This window comes from Aythya ferina, assembly GCF_964211825.1.
Source record: "Aythya ferina genome assembly, chromosome: 26".
Taxonomy (NCBI): domain Eukaryota; kingdom Metazoa; phylum Chordata; class Aves; order Anseriformes; family Anatidae; genus Aythya; species Aythya ferina.
In genome coordinates this window covers 5,921,373-5,940,081 of record NC_140324.1, presented here as the reverse complement: position 1 = coordinate 5,940,081, position 18,709 = coordinate 5,921,373, and the positions used below count along the sequence as shown (strand labels likewise).

Here is an 18,709-nt window from a genome sequence, read left to right as displayed (position 1 = left end):
GCTGTGTTCTGAAAGTTATAAAATGAAGGAGGTTTAAATAGGGCTGCGGGGGAAGCGAGGATCGTGCTCGCTTCGGCAGCACATATACTAAAATTGGAACGATACAGAGAAGATTAGCATGGCCCCTGCGCAAGGATGACACGCAAATTCGTGAAGCGTTCCATATTTTTGGGCCCCCACCGATCCGCACAGCAGCCACCCCCAGCCCTCATTTCATTCAATTTGTTCAATTTATTCATTATTTAATTTATTCAATTGATTCATTTTTTAAAATTTATTCGATTTATTTAATTTATTCGATTTATTTAATTTATTTAACTCGCTATTGCACAGCAGCATGAACAGAAAAAAAAACCAGCCGGGATGCCAGGGCCAGCCCAGCACCCAGCCCGGGGGGGTCAGGGCCCCTCAGCAGTCCCGGCCCCTCACAGCTGGGGAGGGGGCCGCAGGCACAGCCCCCGCTCAGACCGCGCTCTCCTGGGAGCCCTTGTCCTCCAGGAACGCCGCCAGCCCCGGGCCGGGCACCGCGGCCGAGTCCTGCCCAGGGTCCACGTCCCCCTCGGCGTCCCCATCGCCCTGCTCCCTGGCGAAGCGCACGAAGACCTGCGGGGACGGGAGGGTGAGGGGCTGCGACCCCCCTGCCCCCCACCCCGTCCCCTTGTCCTCCTCCATCACCTGGTCGAGGGTGGTCTGGGACACGGAGTAGTCCTGGATGCGGCAGGGGCCGCGGTGGGCCGCCAGGACGCTGAAGATGTTGGCCAGGGAGCAGGAGCGGGAGGGCAGGCGGTAGTGCAGGGTGCCCCCGTGCCGCTCCTGCAGCACCGCGCCGGGCACGCAGCGCTGCATCAGGCCCTCCACAGGCCCCGGCGCAGCCCCGGGGCCTCCCACCCGCACCACCACCGTGTAGCCGTCCCCAAACCTGTGTTGGAGACGGGGACGGAGCTGCAGGGACCCCTCCCGGCACCACGGCGGGGGCGCCCCCTCAGCCCCCCGTACCTGTTCTTGAGGTGCTGGACGCTGCCCAGGCAGCGGAAGCGGCCGTTGACCATGATGGCCATCCTGGTGCACAGCGCCTCGCACTCCTCCATGCTGCAAAAAGGGACAGAGGGAGGTGTGAGGCACTGGGGGGAACCCCTGGGACCCCCCCCCCATGGGACCTGCCTCGTCTCACCTGTGGGACGTGAGCACCACGGACCTGCCCTCCTTGACCAGGCTGAGGATGCAGTCCCATAGGAACCGCCGGGCACCCGGGTCCATCCCCGTCGTGGGCTCATCCTGCAAGGGTGCTGTCAGCCCCGGGCAGGGCCAGATCCCGTCCCATGGCCACCAGACCCCCCCCCCACTGTCCCCACTGACCAGGAAGATGACGGGGGGGCAGCCAATGAGGGCGATGGCTGTGGACAGCTTGCGCTTGTTGCCCCCGCTGTACTTGCCCGCCGGCCGGTCCGCGTGCGGCTCCAGCCCCAGCTTGGCGATGCCCCACTGAGCCACCTGGGGAGGGCACGGAGGGGCTGAGCAGGGGGCCAGGGAGGGGTTAGGGAGGGCTGGGGCACGGGCCGTACCCTGGGGATCTCCTCCTCCGGCACGCCACGCAGGCGGCTGTAGAACTCCAGGTGCTCCCGGCCTGTGAGCAGGTCCGTGATGGCATCGAACTGCGGGCAGTAGCCCATGTTCTGGTGGACGGACTGCAGGTCGGTCAGCACGCTGCGGGACGAGGGGCGAGGGACAGGGTGAGCACGCTGCGGGGACAGAGGACGAGCTGCGGGGACAGAGGACGAGCTGCGGGGACAGAGGACGAGCTGCAGGGACAGAGGACAAGCCGCAGGGACAGCGATAAGGCTGAGCGTGCCGCAGGTTAGGGATGAGCACGCTGCAGGGATGAGCACGAAGAGGAGCAAAAGAAGGCTGCGGGATGAGAGCAAGCGTGAGCACGGTGTGGAGGGGATGAAGGCACGCACACTCCCACCTGTGCCCTTTCAGCCAGGCCTCCCCCAGCGTCACCTCCGTGTCCCCCGTCAGCATCTTGAAGGTGGACGTCTTCCCGGCGCCGTTCACCCCCAGGAGGCCGAAGCACTGGGGAGGGCGTGGGGTCAGCAGCAGCCCCGGTGCCGCCGCAGCCCGCGGTGCCGCCAGCACCCACCTCCCCGGCCGGGATGGCCAGGCACAGCCGGTCCACCGCCGGAGCCCGCCGGTGCCGGTACACCTGTGGGCGAGGGGGTCACCACATGCACAGCGTCCCCTGCCCACGGGACACGTCCCACTGTCCCTCCAAGGGCACCGGGGGCTCCGGGAGAGGCTCCAGCCCCGGCCACGCACCTTGGTCAGGTCCTTCAGCAGCAGGACGGCGCCGTGCCGTGGGGAACTGCCCACCCTCACCCGCTCCTGGGCCACGTCCTGGTCCTCGTCCCCCAGCGGGGGCAGCTGCAGAGCCCGGGGCCTGGGGGTGACAGCGGCGGGGCACTTCCAGGACCCTCCCAGCCACCCCCTGTTGCCCCCATCAGACCCTCACCGGAGCTGCAGGAAGAAGCGGTATTGCAGCAGGAGGGTGAAGAGGAAGAAGATGACGCCCTCAATGGCCATGGCAAACATGTTCTTCCCTGCCAGCTCCCAGCACAGGGGGGACACGAAGCGCTTGTCCCCTGCGAGAGGAGGGGAAAGGGGCTGCAGGACGGGGGGGGGGGGGCACCGCAAGGGGCTGCCCACCCTGGCGGGGCGTTGGGCAGGGGGGGCAGCCCCAGCGCCCCCAGACTCACCGAACCTCTCGAAGGCGTCGGCCATGGCCTGGTTCTTCACCATGTCGATGAGGCCTCGGCCCAGGCAGAAGTGGGGGAAGACGAGGAAAACCTTCTTCAGGACGCGGTTGATGTCGTTGAGCTTCTGCGGGGCAGCGAGGACAGGAGTGGGGGGAGCCGGCGGTGCCAGCCGGCCCCGGGGGGGGACGGGACGGGTCTGGGGGCTCACCTGGTCCACAAAGAGCTCCAGCACGAAGGTGGCCACGCTGCCGTTGATGCCGATGAAGAGGTTGATGCACGTCAGGGCCACGTAGGCAGTGCTGGGGATGCTGAAGAGGAAGGAGGCCGGGTACATCAGGGGGGTGATGGACCAGCTGCAGGGGCAGAGGAAGAGGGGCTGAGGACGACGGCCCCCCCAGGGGCGCTCCCCAGCCCCCAGGGCTCCCCCTGCCCCGTGCCAGGGTTTGGCCCACGGGTGGGCTTCATCCCAGTGCCCGTCTCCGCCGGCCCTTCACCCGTAGAGCAGCAGCAGCAGGACCAGGGCGGGCAGGTTGGCTGGGGACACGTAGGCTTTCTGCTGGAAGCAGAGGAAGATGAGGACCACCAGCAGCGCGGGGACCAGGTAGTTGCACTGCGGGCACAGAGAAACCCAGGAGGGGATGAAGAAGAAGGTCTGGCCCCTTGGGAGCCGCACGCCTGCCCCTCCTGGCCCCCATCCCACCATGTCCCAGGCGAAGTTGCCCAGCCAGTAGGTGAGGGGCTTCATCCCGCTGACGAATTGCAGGTGCTTGCCCTTGCTGACCCGCTCCTCGATGAGGAAGAGCACGAAGCTGGCCGGCACGAAGGACATGGCGAAGATGACGCAGATGGAGACCAGCACGTCCACCGAGGTGGCCATCCTGCCATGGGGCAGCAGGGTTAGAGAGCAGCAGGGTGCCCCGCGGGACCCCCAGGCCTGGCACTCACAGGGCGGCCTCTGAGAGCTGCTCCTTGGTGAGGTTGAGGGGGTGGTTGGTGGCCGTGATGCCGTAGAGCGCGGGGTCGGCGCCCGTGGGCAGCCGTGCCCGCAGCAGCGCGTTGCTGGCCACGTTGAGGAAGGAGACCACGGCGTGCCAGCCCTTGTTGTTGAACCAGACCTACAGCCCAGGGGCACCCAGTGAGCTCGGAGCAGGGTCTCCATCAGCTCCCCTCCGCCAGCCCGGGGGTCTGGCCGGGTGCTGCGGGTCCCGCTGGCTCCCAGCCCCGGGGTCCCCTCGGGTTTTGTGGCCGGGGCTCACCTTGATGTTCCTGCGAGCGTCCAAGCCCTCGAAGAAGCGGCTCAGGTTGCCCAGGAGCCGGTCTGCGGGGCTGCCCTGGGGCAGGATGAGGGGTGAGGAGCAGGCTCGTGCCAGAGCCCACCCAGGGCGGGCACAGACCCCAAACTAGAGACCCTGACCACACCTGGGTGATGTTGAAGAGTGCCCGCAGCCCCTGCACCGCCCTGTCCACCTCCTCTGCCGACGGCAGGAGCTGGGAGCCGCCAGCACCCAGGGAAAAGCCGCCGTACCTGGGCGCATGGGGAGAACCGGGAGCTTCCAAATGACCCCCGGCATCCCACGGCCACCCCCTCCGCCTCCCAGCCCCTCCCCAGCCTCACCTCTGCTCATTCACCCACTTCTTGGTTTTCAGCCTGGAAGAAATGGGGCAGGGGAAGGCACATGAGTGAGGAGGGGCTGCAGCGAGGTGTCACAGCCCAGCCACAAGCCGGATCGCTGTCCCCCTCCATCCCCAGGTGTCCTCACTGCCACCAGCTGGGACACCCCGCAGGTAGGGCCAGCCGGGGCTAGGCTTGGTCCCCAGCATCCCACCCTGCTCCCCCTGGGGTCACAGCCCGTCCCAAAGGCTCGCTTGTTCCCACAGTGTCCCCGCACACAGCACGGCTCCGTCCCCAGCACCCACCCTTGGCGGATGAGCTGGGGGTAGGTTTTCACCAGGTAGTCGGAGATGTTCCTGCCCGTCAGGTTCAGCAGGATGTCACCCGTGCCCCTCTGCACCTGCCGGGGACACACAGACGGACGGATGGATGGATGGACACACGGCCCCACTGCCACCCCCCCCAGAGCACCACCAGCACCCATGGGTTACCTGTGGCGGGGGGAGCCCTCCGGCTGCAGGGGGGCACTCGGGCAGCATCCTGCGCGCCCCCGGCCCGCTGCACTGGCACGGGGGGGACGGCTCAGCCCGCGTCCAGTTCCCACGCTGCAACACCTCCAGCACGGCCGGGGGGGCCGGGGGCTGCCAGAAGCCGTCGGGGTGGGACGCCGGTGGGCACGGCCCCGTCCTGCTCGCCAGGCACCGTGGGGACAGGGACCCCCATCAGGAGCTTGGCACAAGCGGGGGGCCCTGAGGCCGAGCCCCATCCCAGCCCCGTGCCCCCACTCACGCCTCCGCCGCCTCCTTCATGCACTTGGTGCCAAAGCCCGGCTCGGCCAGGAGGGCACCCAGCAGCCGAGCTGTGTCGGGGTCCCCCGGGGCATCATCGCTGCAAGGGGTGGAGGTGTGAGACAGCATCTTGGGGAGGTGGGAGGGGGGATAGGGGGTGTGGGAACGCACCTGAAGAAGGTGAACTGCTGCCCGTACATCCAGGGCTCGAGGCGCAGCGGCGGGTACTTCCCGAAGGGCGGCACGATGAGGCTGAAGAGCAGCGCGATGCAGACGAAGACGGCGGGCAGGACGATCTGCGGGGCCGGGATAGGATGGGGGGGGTCAGGGCTTTCCCCGCACCTTCCCACCCCATCACGGGGGGCTCCCTCCGGCCGTACCTGCGCAAAGAATCCCCGGGTGCTGCGTCGGGCGTGGAGCAGCCTCTTGGTGAAGAGGGCGCGGAGCTGCTGGCGGGTGAGCGCCCAGCCCTGCAGCCGGTGGCCGCCCTCGGCCGTGCCACGCAGCAGGTCGGTCTCCTGCGGCTCCTCTGCTGCAAGGGGTACACACGGGTCCTGCCCTGGCCCCCCAGCAGCGAGGGGCAGGGGCTCAGCCCAGGCGCGGGGGGGCACGGTTTGCCGGCAGGGACGTCCCCGTGCATGCAGGGGAGCCCCCAGCCCCCCAGCTCCTACCTCTCCGGGCTCCTTGGGCTCAGCGTGAAGGAGAGAGGAAAGGGCTAGAGCCACGATGGCTACTGCGGGCCCCCTGCCCCCCAGATCCCCACGCAGAGCTCTCTCTGACCCCAGGAGAAGGGGCCTGGGTACATCCCCCGATGCACCCCCTGATCCTCCACCCACCCCTGCCTGCACCGGTGGCCGCGTGCCGGGGTCCTTGCCCCAGCCCTAGGGGTGCAGGGGGGGCACCCAGCAGCAGGGGCTGGGCAGCTCGGGGGCCCTCAGCTCCCCCCTTTTACCCAGCTCCCCATCGGCCGTTCCGCTGTCCCCCTCCTCGCCGGTGCCTGCTGCTCGCCCTGGCTGGGATGTTCTCCTGGTGCCTGATAAAACAGGGTCAGAGCATCAGGGCGGGACGGGGGCCCCAGCCTCTGGCACCTCCCTGCACCCATGGGTGCTCCGGGCAGGCACCCCCTGCTCCCACGGGCACAGCGCTCACTCCATCATCCCCCCACCTGCACCCCGCTGTCCCGAAGCCTGGTTCCAGCCAGCACCAAGGCGCTTTACCTGTCCTGTCACCATCCACCCCAGTGTCCTCGGCCACCTTCAGGAAGATCTGAGAGAGGGCAAGGGGCTGGCACCCAGCACGGCAGCAGGCGCCCCCTCCCCAGCAGCGCAGACCCTGCTGGGCAGGGTGGGCACCCCAGTGCCACGGGCACCCCATCCGGCAGCTCCTGCGGTACCTCCTCCAGCGTGGTGTCCGAGATGCCGTAGCCGGAGATGCCCAACTCGCCCAGGCGGGCGTCCAGCTCCTGGAAGAGCTCCCCAAAGGCCCCGTCCTTGGCCCCGCTGTAGGGCAGCACGAAGAGCACCTCGTGCCCGACGTCTTCCACCAGCCGGGAGCCGAGGACCAGCTTCTGGATCAGTGCCGAGAGCTGGGGCACATCTGGGGGGGACAGGGAGGGCTGGGACCCGGGGACAGAGCTGGTGCACCCTGGGGAGGGGCTCTGCTGGGCACGGAGCACCCAGGGGTGCCCGGGCAGGATGGGGACCCTACCCACGGTGCTGGCCTCGCTGTCCTGCTCGCTGCCCAGCCCGGTGTCACCGCTGCGCTCCGAGCCGCTGCTGCTCTGCAGGGAAAGGCAGGCGGAGCGTGGAGCAGGACGCGGCAAACCCAGGGCTCGGGGCCCTGAGAGCCGGGCAGGGAGGCACCGGGCACCCTTTTGTCTCGGAGGGGCCGCGGGATCCACCTTTTTGGGGGTGCTGCCAGGCTCAGCCCGCTCCCGCTTCACCAGGGTGAGGTAGTAGCCGGTGCCCAGCCTGGCCTTGAGGAAGAGCGGGGACCCGCAGCAGCGGAGCCGGCCCTGCGCGATGATGGCGATGCGGTCCCCCAGCAGCTCCGCCTCGTCCATGTAGTGCGTGGAGAGGACAATGGTGCGGCCTGGGGGGGCACAGCCACGCTGCTGGCCGCGGGACCCTTGCCACGAGCGTCTCCCCACGTCCCCTCGCTCCACAGCGCGCTCCCCCCGCACCCTGCTCCTGTTCCTTGGGGTCTGGGGGCTCACGTGCACAAAGGGGAAAGCGGGGTCCCCTGCTGGGTCCCCTTTGGGGTCCCCAGCCCCATACCCTGCCCTCACCCTTGCGGTACTTGAGCAGCAGCTCCCAGATGCTGCGGCGCGAGTAGGGGTCGACGCCGGCCGTGGGCTCGTCCAGGACGACCACCCTGGAGCCGCCCACGAAGGCGATGGCCACCGAGAGCTTGCGCTGCATCCCCCCTGCGGGGCGGCATGGATGGCGTTGGGGACATTGGGGATGGCTGGGGCCACGGTGTCACCACCACCGAGGGGGGGACACAGCCCTGCCCCACGCACCCGAGAGGTTCCTGGTCTGCTCATGGCGCTTGTGGGGCAGCCCCGTGTCCCGCAGCAGCTGCTCCATCTCCGCCTTCACCTGCTCCTCCGCCAGCCCCTTCAGCCGCCCGTAGAACCAGATGTGCTCCTCCACCGTCATGCTGCGGGGCAGGGGGGGGTCACCGGGGGGTCCCGCTGTGCCAGCCCCCCCCAAAAGCCCTGCCCTGCCCTGCCTACATGTCAAAGAGCACGTTGTGCTGCGGGCACATCCCCAGGGTTTTGCGGATGCTGTCGATGTCGCAGCGGATGTCCCAGCCCAGCACGTAGGCAGTGCCGGAGGTGGGGGGCAGGAGGCCGGTCAGGATGGACCTGGAGAGGGGTGGGGGGCACAAGGGAGGGGTGACAGGCGCAGGGACAGCTCGCCCCATCCCACATGGGGTGCTCCGAGACCATGCTCATGGGGACCCAGATGGGGGCAGAGGGGATGGGACGGGGCCAGCGCTGGGGCTCAGCTCCCATCCCTGGGGTGGGTGGCGCAGCTCCTGGTCCCCCGGCTCACATGGTGGTGGTCTTGCCGGCCCCGTTGTGGCCCAGGAAGGAGGTGATCTGGCCCTCGTAGAAGTCCAGGCTCAGCCCGTTGACGGCCACGCGGTTGCTGCTGCGGTAAATCTTCACCAGGTTGCGGATGGAGACCCCGGGCTGCAGCTGGGCAGGCGGCTCCTCCACCAGCACTGGGAGCCACCGGAGGGTCAGGGCCAGAAGGACCCCTCACGGCGGGGCAGGACCCCTCGTGGTGGGGCTCCCACCCCAGCCAGGCTGCCCTGGGGGGGGGGCAGGGGCTCACCTTGTGGTGCAGTGAGGGGATCGGTGGGAAACGGGGGGTGCCCGGCCGAGGGCGGCTCTCCAAACCAGTAGCTCTTCAGGAAGGGGAAATTCCAGGGCTTGGGGACCCCGTACTGACCTGACACGGGCAGGGACAGCGGGGCTGAGCGGGGCTGGGGTTGCACATGGGCTGTGAGGGGCTGGGGGCTCCGCGCTCACCGGGGAAGACACCCTCGATGTACCAGGTGGCCAGCCCATAGAGCCCAGCGTCCAGCAGCAGCAGCCCCACGGCCGTGGCAAAGCTGTAGGGGTCTCCGGGCACCGGGCTGACGGCCAGGTTGTGCCACTGGATGCCCACCCCCTGCTCCTCGTACAGCGAGAAGTACTCGCAGCCGAAGCCGAAGGCCACGGGTGACAGCAGGCTCTGCGGTGGCAGGGACGGCGCCGTGGGTGGAAAGCCCCCGGCCGGGGGCTCCTGAGCCCCCAGACCCCACACCCGGGGGGGCAAGGGGGCCGGGGCCGCTCACCACGAGGACGCGCAGCGGGAAGGTGACGTGGTCGCGCCAGGCCACGCACAGCACGTAGGGCAGGTAGAGGGAGAAGTAGACGATGCCGCCGCAGGCCGAGGCCAGGTTGGCGCGGAGGAAGAAGGTGCTGATGAGGAAGCACTGGCAGATGGTGGCCACCGAGAAGGTGCCGAGGAAGAGGAAGACGACGGCCGGGTCGCTGTAGGGCAGGATGTTCCCCAGCTGCGAATCGAGCTCACGATTTGATTCCAGTTGGAGCCCACCGAGCCCCCCCCCGGGGCTGGCTCCCAGCACTCAGCCGTCCCTCGCGTCCCAGCCCCGCGGCCTGCCTTGAGGATGAGGACGAGGAGGGCAGAGCTGAGGAGGAAGGGGATGAAGCTGCTGAGGAACCAGCTGAGCCAGAGGATCCCGCTGCTCAGCCCCATGGCCTTCATGGTCTCCTTGAGCCGCGCCTCCTTCTCGTGCACCACCCCCTTGATGATCATGGCCACCGAGTAGATCCAGGCCAGCGTCATGAAGAGGGGCAGCGAGCGGTTCAGCACCCGCAGGAACCTGGGGGAGACGGCGGCGGCCCCGCGGTGCTGAGGGCGGCTGGCTCGGGGGGTGGGGGTCCCGCGGTGCCGGGGGTGCCCCCGCCGCCCACTCACACGTCGTCCACGTAGCAGGGGTAGGGCATCTGCTGCACGTAGACCCCTGTCCGCGGCGCCGCCCCGCTCTGCACCCGCACCACCGCCTGCTCCACCAGGTCCTGCACGTAGACGAAGCCGCCCCAGACGTAGCGCAGGTCGCTGAAGGGGTCGGCTGCGGGGCCGGGGTCCCAAAACCTGGGGCAGAGCAGCGTGATGGGAATGGGTGGGGGGGAACAGGGGACGCCCCTGACCCGGGGGGGGGGCACAGGCACGGGCAGGGCGCGTGTCCCCAGACCTGTCCTTGATCTTGTTGGTCCTGGTGACATCGTCGATGTCCATGCGGATCTTGTAGCGCACGTGGGGGGGCAGCGCCGTGGCCGAGGTGCTCAGGGGGGGCTGGAAGACGACGGCGGCCCAGAACTGCCGCTCCTCCAGCAGCTCCAGGGCGCGGGCCACCAGCTGCTCCTCGGTGGCCACCGCCTCGATCTTGTCCACGCGGATGCACTGCGGGCGGACAGAGGCTCAGCAGGGTGCGGGCAGCCGGTGTGTGGGGCCGGCGGGGCGGCACGCACCTCCAGGAGCTGTGACACCGTGCCCACCACCCCGTCAGCTTCATCCAGTGCCTGCTGCCAGCTGAGCCCCGGCCCCGCCGCCGGCCCCGCCAGGAACCGGGCCAGCGCCGACGCGGTCCAGGAGGTGCCGTTGAGGATCCCCTCCAGGAGCGGGGCCATCCCCGGCGCCAACAGCAGCTCCTGTGAAAAGTCAGGGCACGGCCTCGCACCCAGCCCCGGCCGGGGTCCCGAGCTGCCCGCAGCCCCTGCTTTTTGGGTACGCACCCGCAGCACCTGCAGCTCCAGGCTGCTGTTGAGGAAGGCGCGGATTTGGGGTCCCAGCTCCAGCCAGGCACCCGCTGCATCCCGCAGCGCCGCCAGCTCCTGGAAGGTGCGGTTCACCTGCACAGGACACAGGGTCAGGGGGGGCCGTGTGGGTGCCACCCCCCCCAGCACGGCACCCTGCTCACCTCGGCCATGATGCTGTCGGTGGCGGGGCCGGGCGGCGTGTACAGGATCTTGCCCACAAAGAGGGGCTTGATGCCCCGCCAGAAGAGCTGCGACAGCGGGCTGGCCTCCAGGCTGCGGATCAGCTCCCTGCAGAACGGACCTGGGGGGCGCAGCGCTCAGCCCCCGCGCTGCCCCCGCCACCCACCCCCGGGGCAGCCCCGAGGGTCCCTGCCCGAGCCCCGCCGCAGCCCCGCTCACTGCTGCCGTTGTCCGGGGTCCCCGCGCCCCGCTCGGAGCCGCCACGGTCCAGGAAGGCCTTGACATCGTTGTCCTCGTACCAGTTGAGGGAGGGGACCCTGAGCCCACCGCCCTCGGAGTGCCCGCAGGCGATGCGTGACAGCGCCCCGAAGGCACCCGAGGTGCCTGCGCCCCGCAGCGCCCTGACCTCGTGCCGCAGCTCGGCCACGCTGCCCATGGAGGAGACCTGGGGAGAGCGGGAGGGGGCTGCGGGCGAGCCCCAGGCTAGGGGGCCGGGATGTGGGGGCACCGGGGGGGGCTGTGTTCGGTACCTCCCGCAGCAGGGACTCAGCGCCCCGCAGGAAGGGACCCAGGGCTCCCACGGCGCCGTCTGCCTCCGAGCTCAGCCTCTCCTGCAGGATGAGGGTGCGGGGATCGCGGCTCACGGCTGCTCTAGGTCGGGGGGGGGTCCCTGTCCCGCGCCCCCCAGCCCGGACTCACCGCCAGCAGCCGGGGCAGGTCCAGCTGCGAGAGGACGGCGACCCCCAGGGCACGCAGCGTGGGGCCGGGCAGGGCGCACAGCCCTCGCTGCAGGCGCCGTGTGCCGGCGGCGTCGCGCCCCTCGAGGAAGGCGCCCAGCTCCGAGCCATTGCAGACCACGGCCTCCAGCGGGGTGGGGGCACCCCTGGAGAAAAGCTGGGGGTGGGGGGCGATGGGCAGGGTCAGGCAGCGCGGGGACCCCCCCAGACCCCCAGCTCCCAGCGCCGCTACTCACAGCGCGCGGGTTGAGCCGAGCCCCCAGCAGCTCCTCCACCAGCGCGGGCGGCAGGGACGCGTTGGTGCGGAGGAAGCGCTCCAAGGTCTCGCCCTCCCTTAGCAGGTCCCGCAGCGGCCGGGCCGGGGGGGCCGTGCTCAGCGCCCCCAGACCCCGCAGCGCGGGCAGGAGCTGGGCCAAGCGCTGCGGGAGCTGCTGCCCCTCGGCGTGGAGCGCGACCCGGCGGGCCTCGGCGAGCAGGCGGGAGAGGCTGCGGGCACGCACCGGGGGGGTGACGGTGAGCGGAGCCCCCAGCCCTGCCTTGCACCCGGCCCCCCGGCCCCCCGCTCACATGGAGCCGTTGAAGTTGCCCACCACGCCGGGGGCCTCCCCGGGAGTGGGGTGCTGGAAGCAGGGGTTGTTCACGTTGCAGATGATGCCCTGCAGCCAGGGCAGGGTCCCCGCCGACGGCAGCGCCTTGTTGGGGAAGTGGCCTGCAGCAGGCAGAGGGGTGGCTCCGGGTGCCCCCAGACCCACACACCCAAAGGGGGGAGAGCCCCCGGCCCCCATCCGCCGCTTCTTCCCAGTACCCCCCGGGGATGCTCACACTGGTGCTGCTGGAAGGGCGGGTGGGACTGCCGCACCGCGATCAGGATGACGAAGAGGAACAGGGGCCAGAGGAGCTCGATGGCCAGCTGCACCTGGGGGACACCGCGGTGGGGGTGTGTGTGTGTGTGGGGGGGTGGGTAGCCCCCAGCCCCATCAGACCCAGCACCCCCAGGAGCCCCCCGCCCCGTGCCGGGGGCGATGCTCACCCGCTGCCGCCGGCGGTGGACGAGGTTCTTCCAGAGCAGCAGCCCCAGCTGGGTGCCCACGGCCATGGCGAGGGTCCTGCAGGGTGCCGGCCGCTGGGTGGGCGCCAGCCCCAGCCCCCAGCCCCGAGCCCCCAGCCCCAGCCCCGGGCTCTCCGGTGCCTCCTGGCGATGTGCCGGGGCTCCCGGTGCGGCTCCCCCAGGGCTCAGAGGGGAGGAGCCCCCCCCCCAGCTCCAGCCCCAACCCCCAAATCTCCGCTCCGGGGGCCAAAACCGCGTTGGGGGCGGGCAGGAGACCCCAGCCCCACCGGGAGCAGCCTCGGGGGGAGCCCCCGGAGCCCCGCGACCCCCCCGGCTCCCGGCGCTGCCCGTGCCTCAGTTTCCCCAGCCGGGCCCTGCGGTTCCCGTCCCCCCCCCTCGCCGTTCCCCCCCCCCCCACTCACCTCCCCGCCCGCTGCCGCCGCGGGGCCCCCGGGGGGGTGCCGGGATTAAGGGATTAGGGGATTACGGGGTCAGGGGCTGCCGGCCGGGGACATCCCGCAGAGCCCCGGGGGGCGCCGGCGGGGGCGGGGAAGGGTTCGTGTCTGACCCCCCCCCCACACCCCAAAAACCGGCCGCGAACCGGGACGGGGGAAACTGAGGCACGGGGGGGATGCGGGGAGCAGGAGGAGGGGGAGCAGAAAGAGGAGGAGGAGGAGGAGGAGGAGGAGGAGGAAAGGGGAAGGACGCGAAGCCGCAGCCCCCCCCCCCCCGCCCCCGCCGTTGTCTCCGCCGCTGCCGGTGCCGCTCGCAGCCCCCCCGCCCCGGTGCCGGTCTCGTGGCGCGGCCCCTTTAAGGGCCCCTCAGGCCCCGCCCCGCTCCCCTACAAAGGCACCGCGGCGTGACGTCACGGGCAGCGGCCTTAAAGGGGCCACGCTCGGGGTGGGCCCCACCCTGGGGTCCCGGGGGGGCTGCCCCGACCCCGAGCGGCGCCCCTGGAGCACGACCTGGGGCTGAACTCAAACACGCTTTTTTTTTCTTTTTTTCGTTTTTAATTTATATAAAAAAGAACACCTTTCAATATAAGAGCATCTGCATTAAACCCCCCCGCGGCTGGAAGAAGCCCCCCGCCCACAGCCCGAGCCCCCCCGCTGCAGGATGCGGCCGCGGGGCTCAGCCGCAGGCAGCTCCCAGTAGCTCCCAGTAGCTCCCAGCACCACCAGTGGCTTTGTGCCAGCGGCTGGGCGCAGCCAGGCTGTGGGTACCTGGCGGCACTGGGACCCCCCCCCCCAAGGCTGGGCTGGAGGCGGGGGACACTTGGTCCCCAAAAGTTCTCCAAAAACCAACAATAAAAAAAAAATCAATTTCCAGTTTGGGCTCCGGGCAGGGCGCTGCTCCCAGTGCCGGGGCTCAGCACCGCCAGCCCCTTCTCGAGCGCCGGCGGCGTCGCTTCTCCACTCGGAAAAATAATTCATTTTTAAAATTAACACGAAAATAGTTAAAAATAAAAAAAAAAAAAAAAAAAGAGGGAATGATGCTGAGAGGCGGCGGGGGGGGGCGCGGGACGGCCCCGCTCAGCAGCTCTCCTCCTGGCGGTAGTAGTGGTACCCGGGGGGGTCCGCGCCCGGCTCGCAGGCGGCGTCGCCCCCCTCGGGCTGGGCGCCCTGCGGGCAGTACTTGGGGTCGTAGATCTGGCGGCCCAGCCCGAAGACCTGCCCGCTCTGGTTGGCGCCCTGGTTGGAGCCCATCTGCAGGGACATGGAGGAGTTGTCGCACTTCTCCAGCCCCATCTTGGCGTCGTAGATGTGCCGCCGGGTGCCGGGCGCCGTCATGCCCACCTGGAGGGGATGGAGGCGGCGGGGCTCAGCGCGGGGCTCCCCGGCCGTGTGCCCCCCCACCCCAGGACCGCCGTCCATCCCCCCCCCCCCCCCCACCTGGCTGGCACACTTGTTGGTGCCCATCTGCAGGCTGATGGTGGAGTGGTCCATGGGCGGCAGGATCTGGTTCTTGGGGTCGTAGAGGTGCCGCCGGGTGCCGTAGGCCGTCATGCCCGACTGGCTGGCGCACTTGTTGGTGCCCATCTGGTGCAAAAAGGGCTCGGTGAGAGCCGGGCGCACCCCCCCGGGGGCCCCGTTCCTGTCCCTGTCCCCCTGCGGGGTGGGCAGAGGGGACACCGCAGGACGCCCCCCGGCCGTGCCGGTGGGCACCGGGGGCTCGCCATGGCGCGGGGGCAGCCCACCTGCAGCCCGATCACGCACTGCCCGGCCTTCATCTTGGCCTCGTCGAAGTTCCGCTGCTGCTTCTCCGAGTACTTGACGCCGATGTCCACGCCGCTCTGCAACCCCTTCGTCTTGGCCTGCCGGGGAAAGGAGGCGAGGAAGGAGAGGGGAGGGGGTCCCGGACCACCCTCCAGGGGGCTGCACCCGCGGTGTCCCCGTCCCGTCCCTCGGCCCCGCGCTCTCACCATGCCCGCCAGCGCCAGCAGCGACACCTGCACCTGCGTCAGGTTCCCGCTCTCAAACAGGTCGTTGGCTTCGAAGAGGTCCACGGGGTTCATGCCGTAGCTGGCCATGGCCTTGATGAAGTTGGAGAGGTTCTCGAGCTGCGGCGGGGGGACAGAGCGGTCAGGGCCCGGCGGGAACCGCGGCGGCTCGGCGGCGGCCGGGGGCAGCTCGCGCCTACCTGGTGCCAGTTCTGAGCCGAGCGGTTGATCTTCCGCACCGCGTTGGGCTGCAGCTTGTTCATCAGCCTGCAGGGAGGTGGTGGTGAGCTGGGGGGTCTGGGGGTCCCCTCCGCTCCTCCCTCCCCATAGCCCAGGCACTGACACCGCATGGGGCTCCCTGTGTCCGTTCCACCCCCAGCAGGGGAACACCACAGCCCCCGCGGTGCCAGGGAGCTCCCGGGTCCGTGCCCCCCTCTCCCACCACGTCCCGGGCTGATGTTGGTGCAGGCTTGGCCGGACCCAGCCTGCCCTAGAGGGGTCCCCCGGACCTGGCATCACCCGTGCGTGCCGCGGGACTCACTCGCAGAGGATGACTCCATCCTTCAGCCCCTTCTGGAAATCCGGCCCGATCTGCTGCCCGGTGACGCTCTCGATCCACGTCCGCAGCTCTGCCTCCTTCTGCGGGTCGTACTTCTGGGCGAGCTGGCGGGGTGGCAGGGGCTGCTCAGGCACATCCCTGCCCGTCCCTGCATGCACCCCGAACCCCACCAGGGACAGCTCCCCAGTACCAACCCCGAGCCCAGCCCCGGCCGCGGTGACAGCGGCAGCACGAGGCCGGTCCCCAGCCGCCACTCGGGCGCCACAGCGCCGAGGCGGGGTTTGGACGGCCCCGGGATATTTGATCAGCTGCAATTTCCTGGTGCGCAGGAAACCCAGATTCAGCAGCACAGAAACCGCTGAGGAGGGGGGGGAGCAGAGCAAGAGCAGCGCCCGGCCCTGGGCCCCACGGGGTGGGCACGGTGCGCCCGGGGACCAAGAGCCAGGGTTGGGGGCGAAGAAATCACAGGGAGAGCATCACCCCCAGTGCCAGCTGCCCAAATCCCCATCCAGCAGCTGGGCTCAGTCTGCATGCATGATCTGGGGGGAGATCAAGGCCAGGCCGCCCCCAGCCCCATCCCTGGCGGCACGACGCGGTGCTGCCATCGGGCACGGCCGCTTCCAGCACGAGCCCGCAGAGCCTCGCACGCAGCCACCCAGAGACTGCTGCAGCTTTCGAAGGGGAAGAGGAAGAGCTGCCCACACGGGCCGTGGGGAGCAGCCCCCCTCGAGGCCCTGTTTCTCCCCGGTGAATGGGGAAATCAGCCCCTGAATGGGGAAATCAGCCCCGGTCACCGACCCCGCGATGCTCTTCCCTCCCGCCGGGCCCATCGCGCCGCCGCAGATTCCTCGGCCACCGCGGCTATGCCAGGAATGCGGACGCCTCCTCCCAAATCGAGAGCAGCTGCCCGGGCCGGCAACATCGCCTCGGACCCTGCCCGCAGGGACAGTGAAGCCCACCCTGGTTTGGGGCAGGAAGGAGAAGGCATCACGGGGGGGGAGAGGCTGAAAGCCCCGAGCACCTTCGCTGCCCGGGAGGAGCCAGCGCAGCCCTCCCTGTGCCAAACCAGCGCCCAGGGTCTGCCACGAGGCTCGCCTGTCCCCTTTGTGCGGGGCTGGACGGCAGCAGGGCTGCTCAGCATGTGCACCCACGGGACCCACGCCTGCTCCATCCCCACCCCTGGTGTGGCAGGGGACCCCAAGCCGCTCACCAGGCTCCACCAGACACCTAGCCACGTACAGGCAGGACCGGGGGGGACCCCAAGCCCTGCAGTCTCTGGCCAAACCTCACCCATGCCTCAGTTTCCCTTCTTGCAGCCCTGGGGGTGCCCTCCCCCTGCACAGGGAGCAGCTTCGGGATGGACAATCCTGGCAGCCCCCAGGTCTCATCCCCACACTGGCGCTGGGTCCCCAGGGGTCCCAGGCATGGACACGGTGCTGCTCCGTGGGGAGACAGCGGCCGTGCCTGAGGGCTGCGGCCCCAAAGGGGAAGCTGGACTCGGCCAGGGCACAGGGACAGTCCGGACACTGTGGCCACGATCACGGCATCACGCGAGCGCCGGCCGGGGGAAACCCCGCTTCCCGGCCAGCTGAGCTCCCAGCACCAATTCCCTTCCACCTCCCTGCACACAGGGCTCTCAGCGGAGGCAGCAGGGGAGCCTCGGAGCGGTCTCGTAGCGGGACCAGCCCAAAATCAGATCCCATCACGGCCCAGGCTGCGAGGGCTTGCGTGGCCGGGAGGGTGCCGCTGGTTCGACTGGTTGGCGGGGTGATGTCAGCCTGCAGCAGGCGCGCGGGGCAGTTCGACTGGCTCCAGTCTTGCTGAATCAAGCTGAAGCGCCCGGGAGCAGGCACCGGCGAGGCTCCGGCACGTGTCCACCAGCCCCGTGTGGAGCACAAACCGGGTGCAAGCAGGGGCCCGTCCCCGCTCGGTGATGAAAGACAAATCCGCTGCGAGGACGGGGAGACGAGCCCAGCACAAGCAGCGTCCCGGTCCCGCAGCCATACCCGGCTGAGCCCTGGGATGCGGTGCGCAGCCCCTTCCCCTGCCTGCCCCAGCCCCTGCGGGCTGCCCTCGTGTCCTGAGCAGGGCACAGCCACCGGAGCCACGGTCCTGCTGCCCCGGGGGGGTTGGTTAACCACGGCCAACCTGCGGCTCACCAGGCAGGGCACAGCCCAGTGCCACCGGTTGCTGCCACCACGTCCCGGCATGGGGCAGGGGCTGCAGCCACCCCCAGAGCCCAGCCGAGCAGGGGTGCACAGGGATGGGGAGGGGGCTTCTGCGTCCCCTGGGGCAGGACCCCTGTGCGCGAGGTGGGGATGAGGGGAGCCCGGGGCACCCAGAGCTGGCCACCGGCACCCGGTGCCGCCCCGCCGAGGCAGGTGGGTGCAGCCGGGAGTGAAGAGCCCCGGTGGAGGCACCGGGTTCCCCTTTCCCCTTCCGCCCCTTCTGCAGGGGGAAGCCGGGGCCCGGGGTCCCTCCCAGACCCCTCCCGGGACCCCGCGGGCAGGGTCAGGGCACCCTCATACCGGGACCCCGCTCCCTCTGCGCCCCGGGGCTCTCCATCCTCCCGGCCCCCCGGCTCTCTGCCCCCCGGTGGCGTCGGGACCCCCCCCCGGGACTTCTCAGCCCTGCGCCCCCCGGTGGCACCGGGTCCCCCCCCGGCTCTCCAGGACCCCCGGGCGCAGCCGGGACGCTCCCGCGGCACCGAACCGCCCCGGTTCCCGGTGACCCCGGAGTCCCCTCGCTCGCCGCCGCCCGGTGGTCCCGGGCCCCCTCGTCCCCCCCCGAGGCTCACCCGGTTCTTGACCTCGGCGGAGAGGCCGTAGGACGGCCCCTTGTTGAACTGGGAGCTGCTCATGGCGAGGCGGCAGCGGAGCGGGCACCGGAGCGGGGAGCGGCGGCACCGGGCGGGACCGGGCGGGGCGGGGGGGGTCCGGGCGGGGCGGGGGGGGGTCGGGCCCGGCCCCCCCGCGCTGATTGGCCGGGGCCGAAATGCCCAAATAAGGGCAGGAGCGGCCGGATCGCGGGGGGGGGTCCCGCGCACCCCGACACCGAGCCCCGGGGGTCCCGGGGGTCCCGGGGGTCCCCAGAGCCGGGGGGGCCGCGCTTGGAGCCGCACACGCGCGGACACCCCCGCGGGCCGGGGTGCGCCCCCCCCAGCCGCGCACACGCGTGTGCCCCCCTTACACGTGCACGCCCCGGGGCGCGCCGCCGAGCCACGGGCGCGGACCCGCGCGCACCCACGGCCACGC

General features: G+C 70.4%; 2 protein-coding genes across 4 annotated transcripts; both read right to left on the bottom strand.

The window, feature by feature from the left end:
* Positions 1-318: 318 nt before the first annotated feature.
* On the bottom strand, positions 319-13,151 carry ABCA7 (ATP binding cassette subfamily A member 7). Of its 2 annotated transcripts, XM_084499012.1 has the most exons (50): positions 12,879-13,150; positions 12,439-12,514; positions 12,231-12,324; positions 11,976-12,117; positions 11,645-11,894; positions 11,371-11,565; positions 11,202-11,282; positions 10,891-11,116; positions 10,653-10,792; positions 10,468-10,584; positions 10,204-10,383; positions 9,927-10,135; positions 9,650-9,826; positions 9,332-9,554; positions 9,003-9,224; positions 8,695-8,899; positions 8,498-8,614; positions 8,213-8,384; positions 7,891-8,022; positions 7,675-7,814; positions 7,441-7,578; positions 7,054-7,244; positions 6,861-6,933; positions 6,547-6,749; positions 6,371-6,419; positions 6,106-6,186; positions 5,825-5,842; positions 5,534-5,685; positions 5,325-5,449; positions 5,155-5,253; positions 4,857-5,052; positions 4,671-4,765; positions 4,369-4,401; positions 4,173-4,278; positions 4,010-4,084; positions 3,699-3,868; positions 3,454-3,631; positions 3,248-3,363; positions 2,962-3,106; positions 2,754-2,877; positions 2,510-2,639; positions 2,317-2,437; positions 2,141-2,203; positions 1,967-2,073; positions 1,563-1,704; positions 1,357-1,491; positions 1,172-1,275; positions 997-1,089; positions 676-919; positions 319-603 (listed from the first exon to the last, which is right to left on the bottom strand). In XM_084499012.1, the coding sequence occupies exons 2-50, from the start codon at positions 12,502-12,504 to the stop codon at positions 463-465; spliced, it is 6,735 nt and encodes a 2,244-aa protein (XP_084355138.1). In that variant the 5' UTR covers positions 12,505-12,514; positions 12,879-13,150; the 3' UTR covers positions 319-462. The 2 variants fall into 2 exon arrangements, with proteins under 2 accessions (XP_084355138.1, XP_084355137.1); XM_084499011.1 differs by lacking the exon at positions 5,825-5,842 and having other exon boundaries at positions 6,861-7,244; positions 12,879-13,151.
* A 292-nt stretch (positions 13,152-13,443) lies between these two features.
* Positions 13,444-18,404, bottom strand: CNN2 (calponin 2). 2 transcript variants are annotated; one of them, XM_084499054.1, is made up of 7 exons: positions 18,253-18,403; positions 15,438-15,559; positions 15,097-15,163; positions 14,879-15,016; positions 14,654-14,770; positions 14,349-14,495; positions 13,444-14,252 (listed from the first exon to the last, which is right to left on the bottom strand). In XM_084499054.1, the coding sequence occupies exons 1-7, from the start codon at positions 18,313-18,315 to the stop codon at positions 13,989-13,991; spliced, it is 918 nt and encodes a 305-aa protein (XP_084355180.1). In that variant the 5' UTR covers positions 18,316-18,403; the 3' UTR covers positions 13,444-13,988. The 2 variants fall into 2 exon arrangements, with proteins under 2 accessions (XP_084355180.1, XP_084355179.1); XM_084499053.1 differs by having other exon boundaries at positions 14,654-15,016; positions 18,253-18,404.
* Between the last annotated feature and the right edge of the window lie 305 nt (positions 18,405-18,709).

Excerpts from the sequence above, each read along its gene's own strand:
- ABCA7 (XM_084499011.1), bottom strand. The coding sequence starts at position 12,504 with ATGGCCGTGGGCACCCAGCTGGGGCTGCTGCTCTGGAAGAACCTCGTC. Across the intron at positions 6,187-6,370 it reads GGTGGATGGTGACAGGACAG|GCACCAGGAGAACATCCCAG; the intron begins GTAAAGCGCCTT and ends CTGTTTTATCAG. Across the intron at positions 604-675 it reads CCCAGACCACCCTCGACCAG|GTCTTCGTGCGCTTCGCCAG; the intron begins GTGATGGAGGAG and ends CCGTCCCCGCAG.
- CNN2 (XM_084499053.1), bottom strand. The coding sequence starts at position 18,315 with ATGAGCAGCTCCCAGTTCAACAAGGGGCCGTCCTACGGCCTCTCCGCC. Across the intron at positions 15,560-18,252 it reads CCGCCGAGGTCAAGAACCGG|CTCGCCCAGAAGTACGACCC; the intron begins GTGAGCCTCGGG and ends CCACCCCGCCAG. Across the intron at positions 15,017-15,096 it reads CGGCTCAGAACTGGCACCAG|CTCGAGAACCTCTCCAACTT; the intron begins GTAGGCGCGAGC and ends CCCCCGCCGCAG.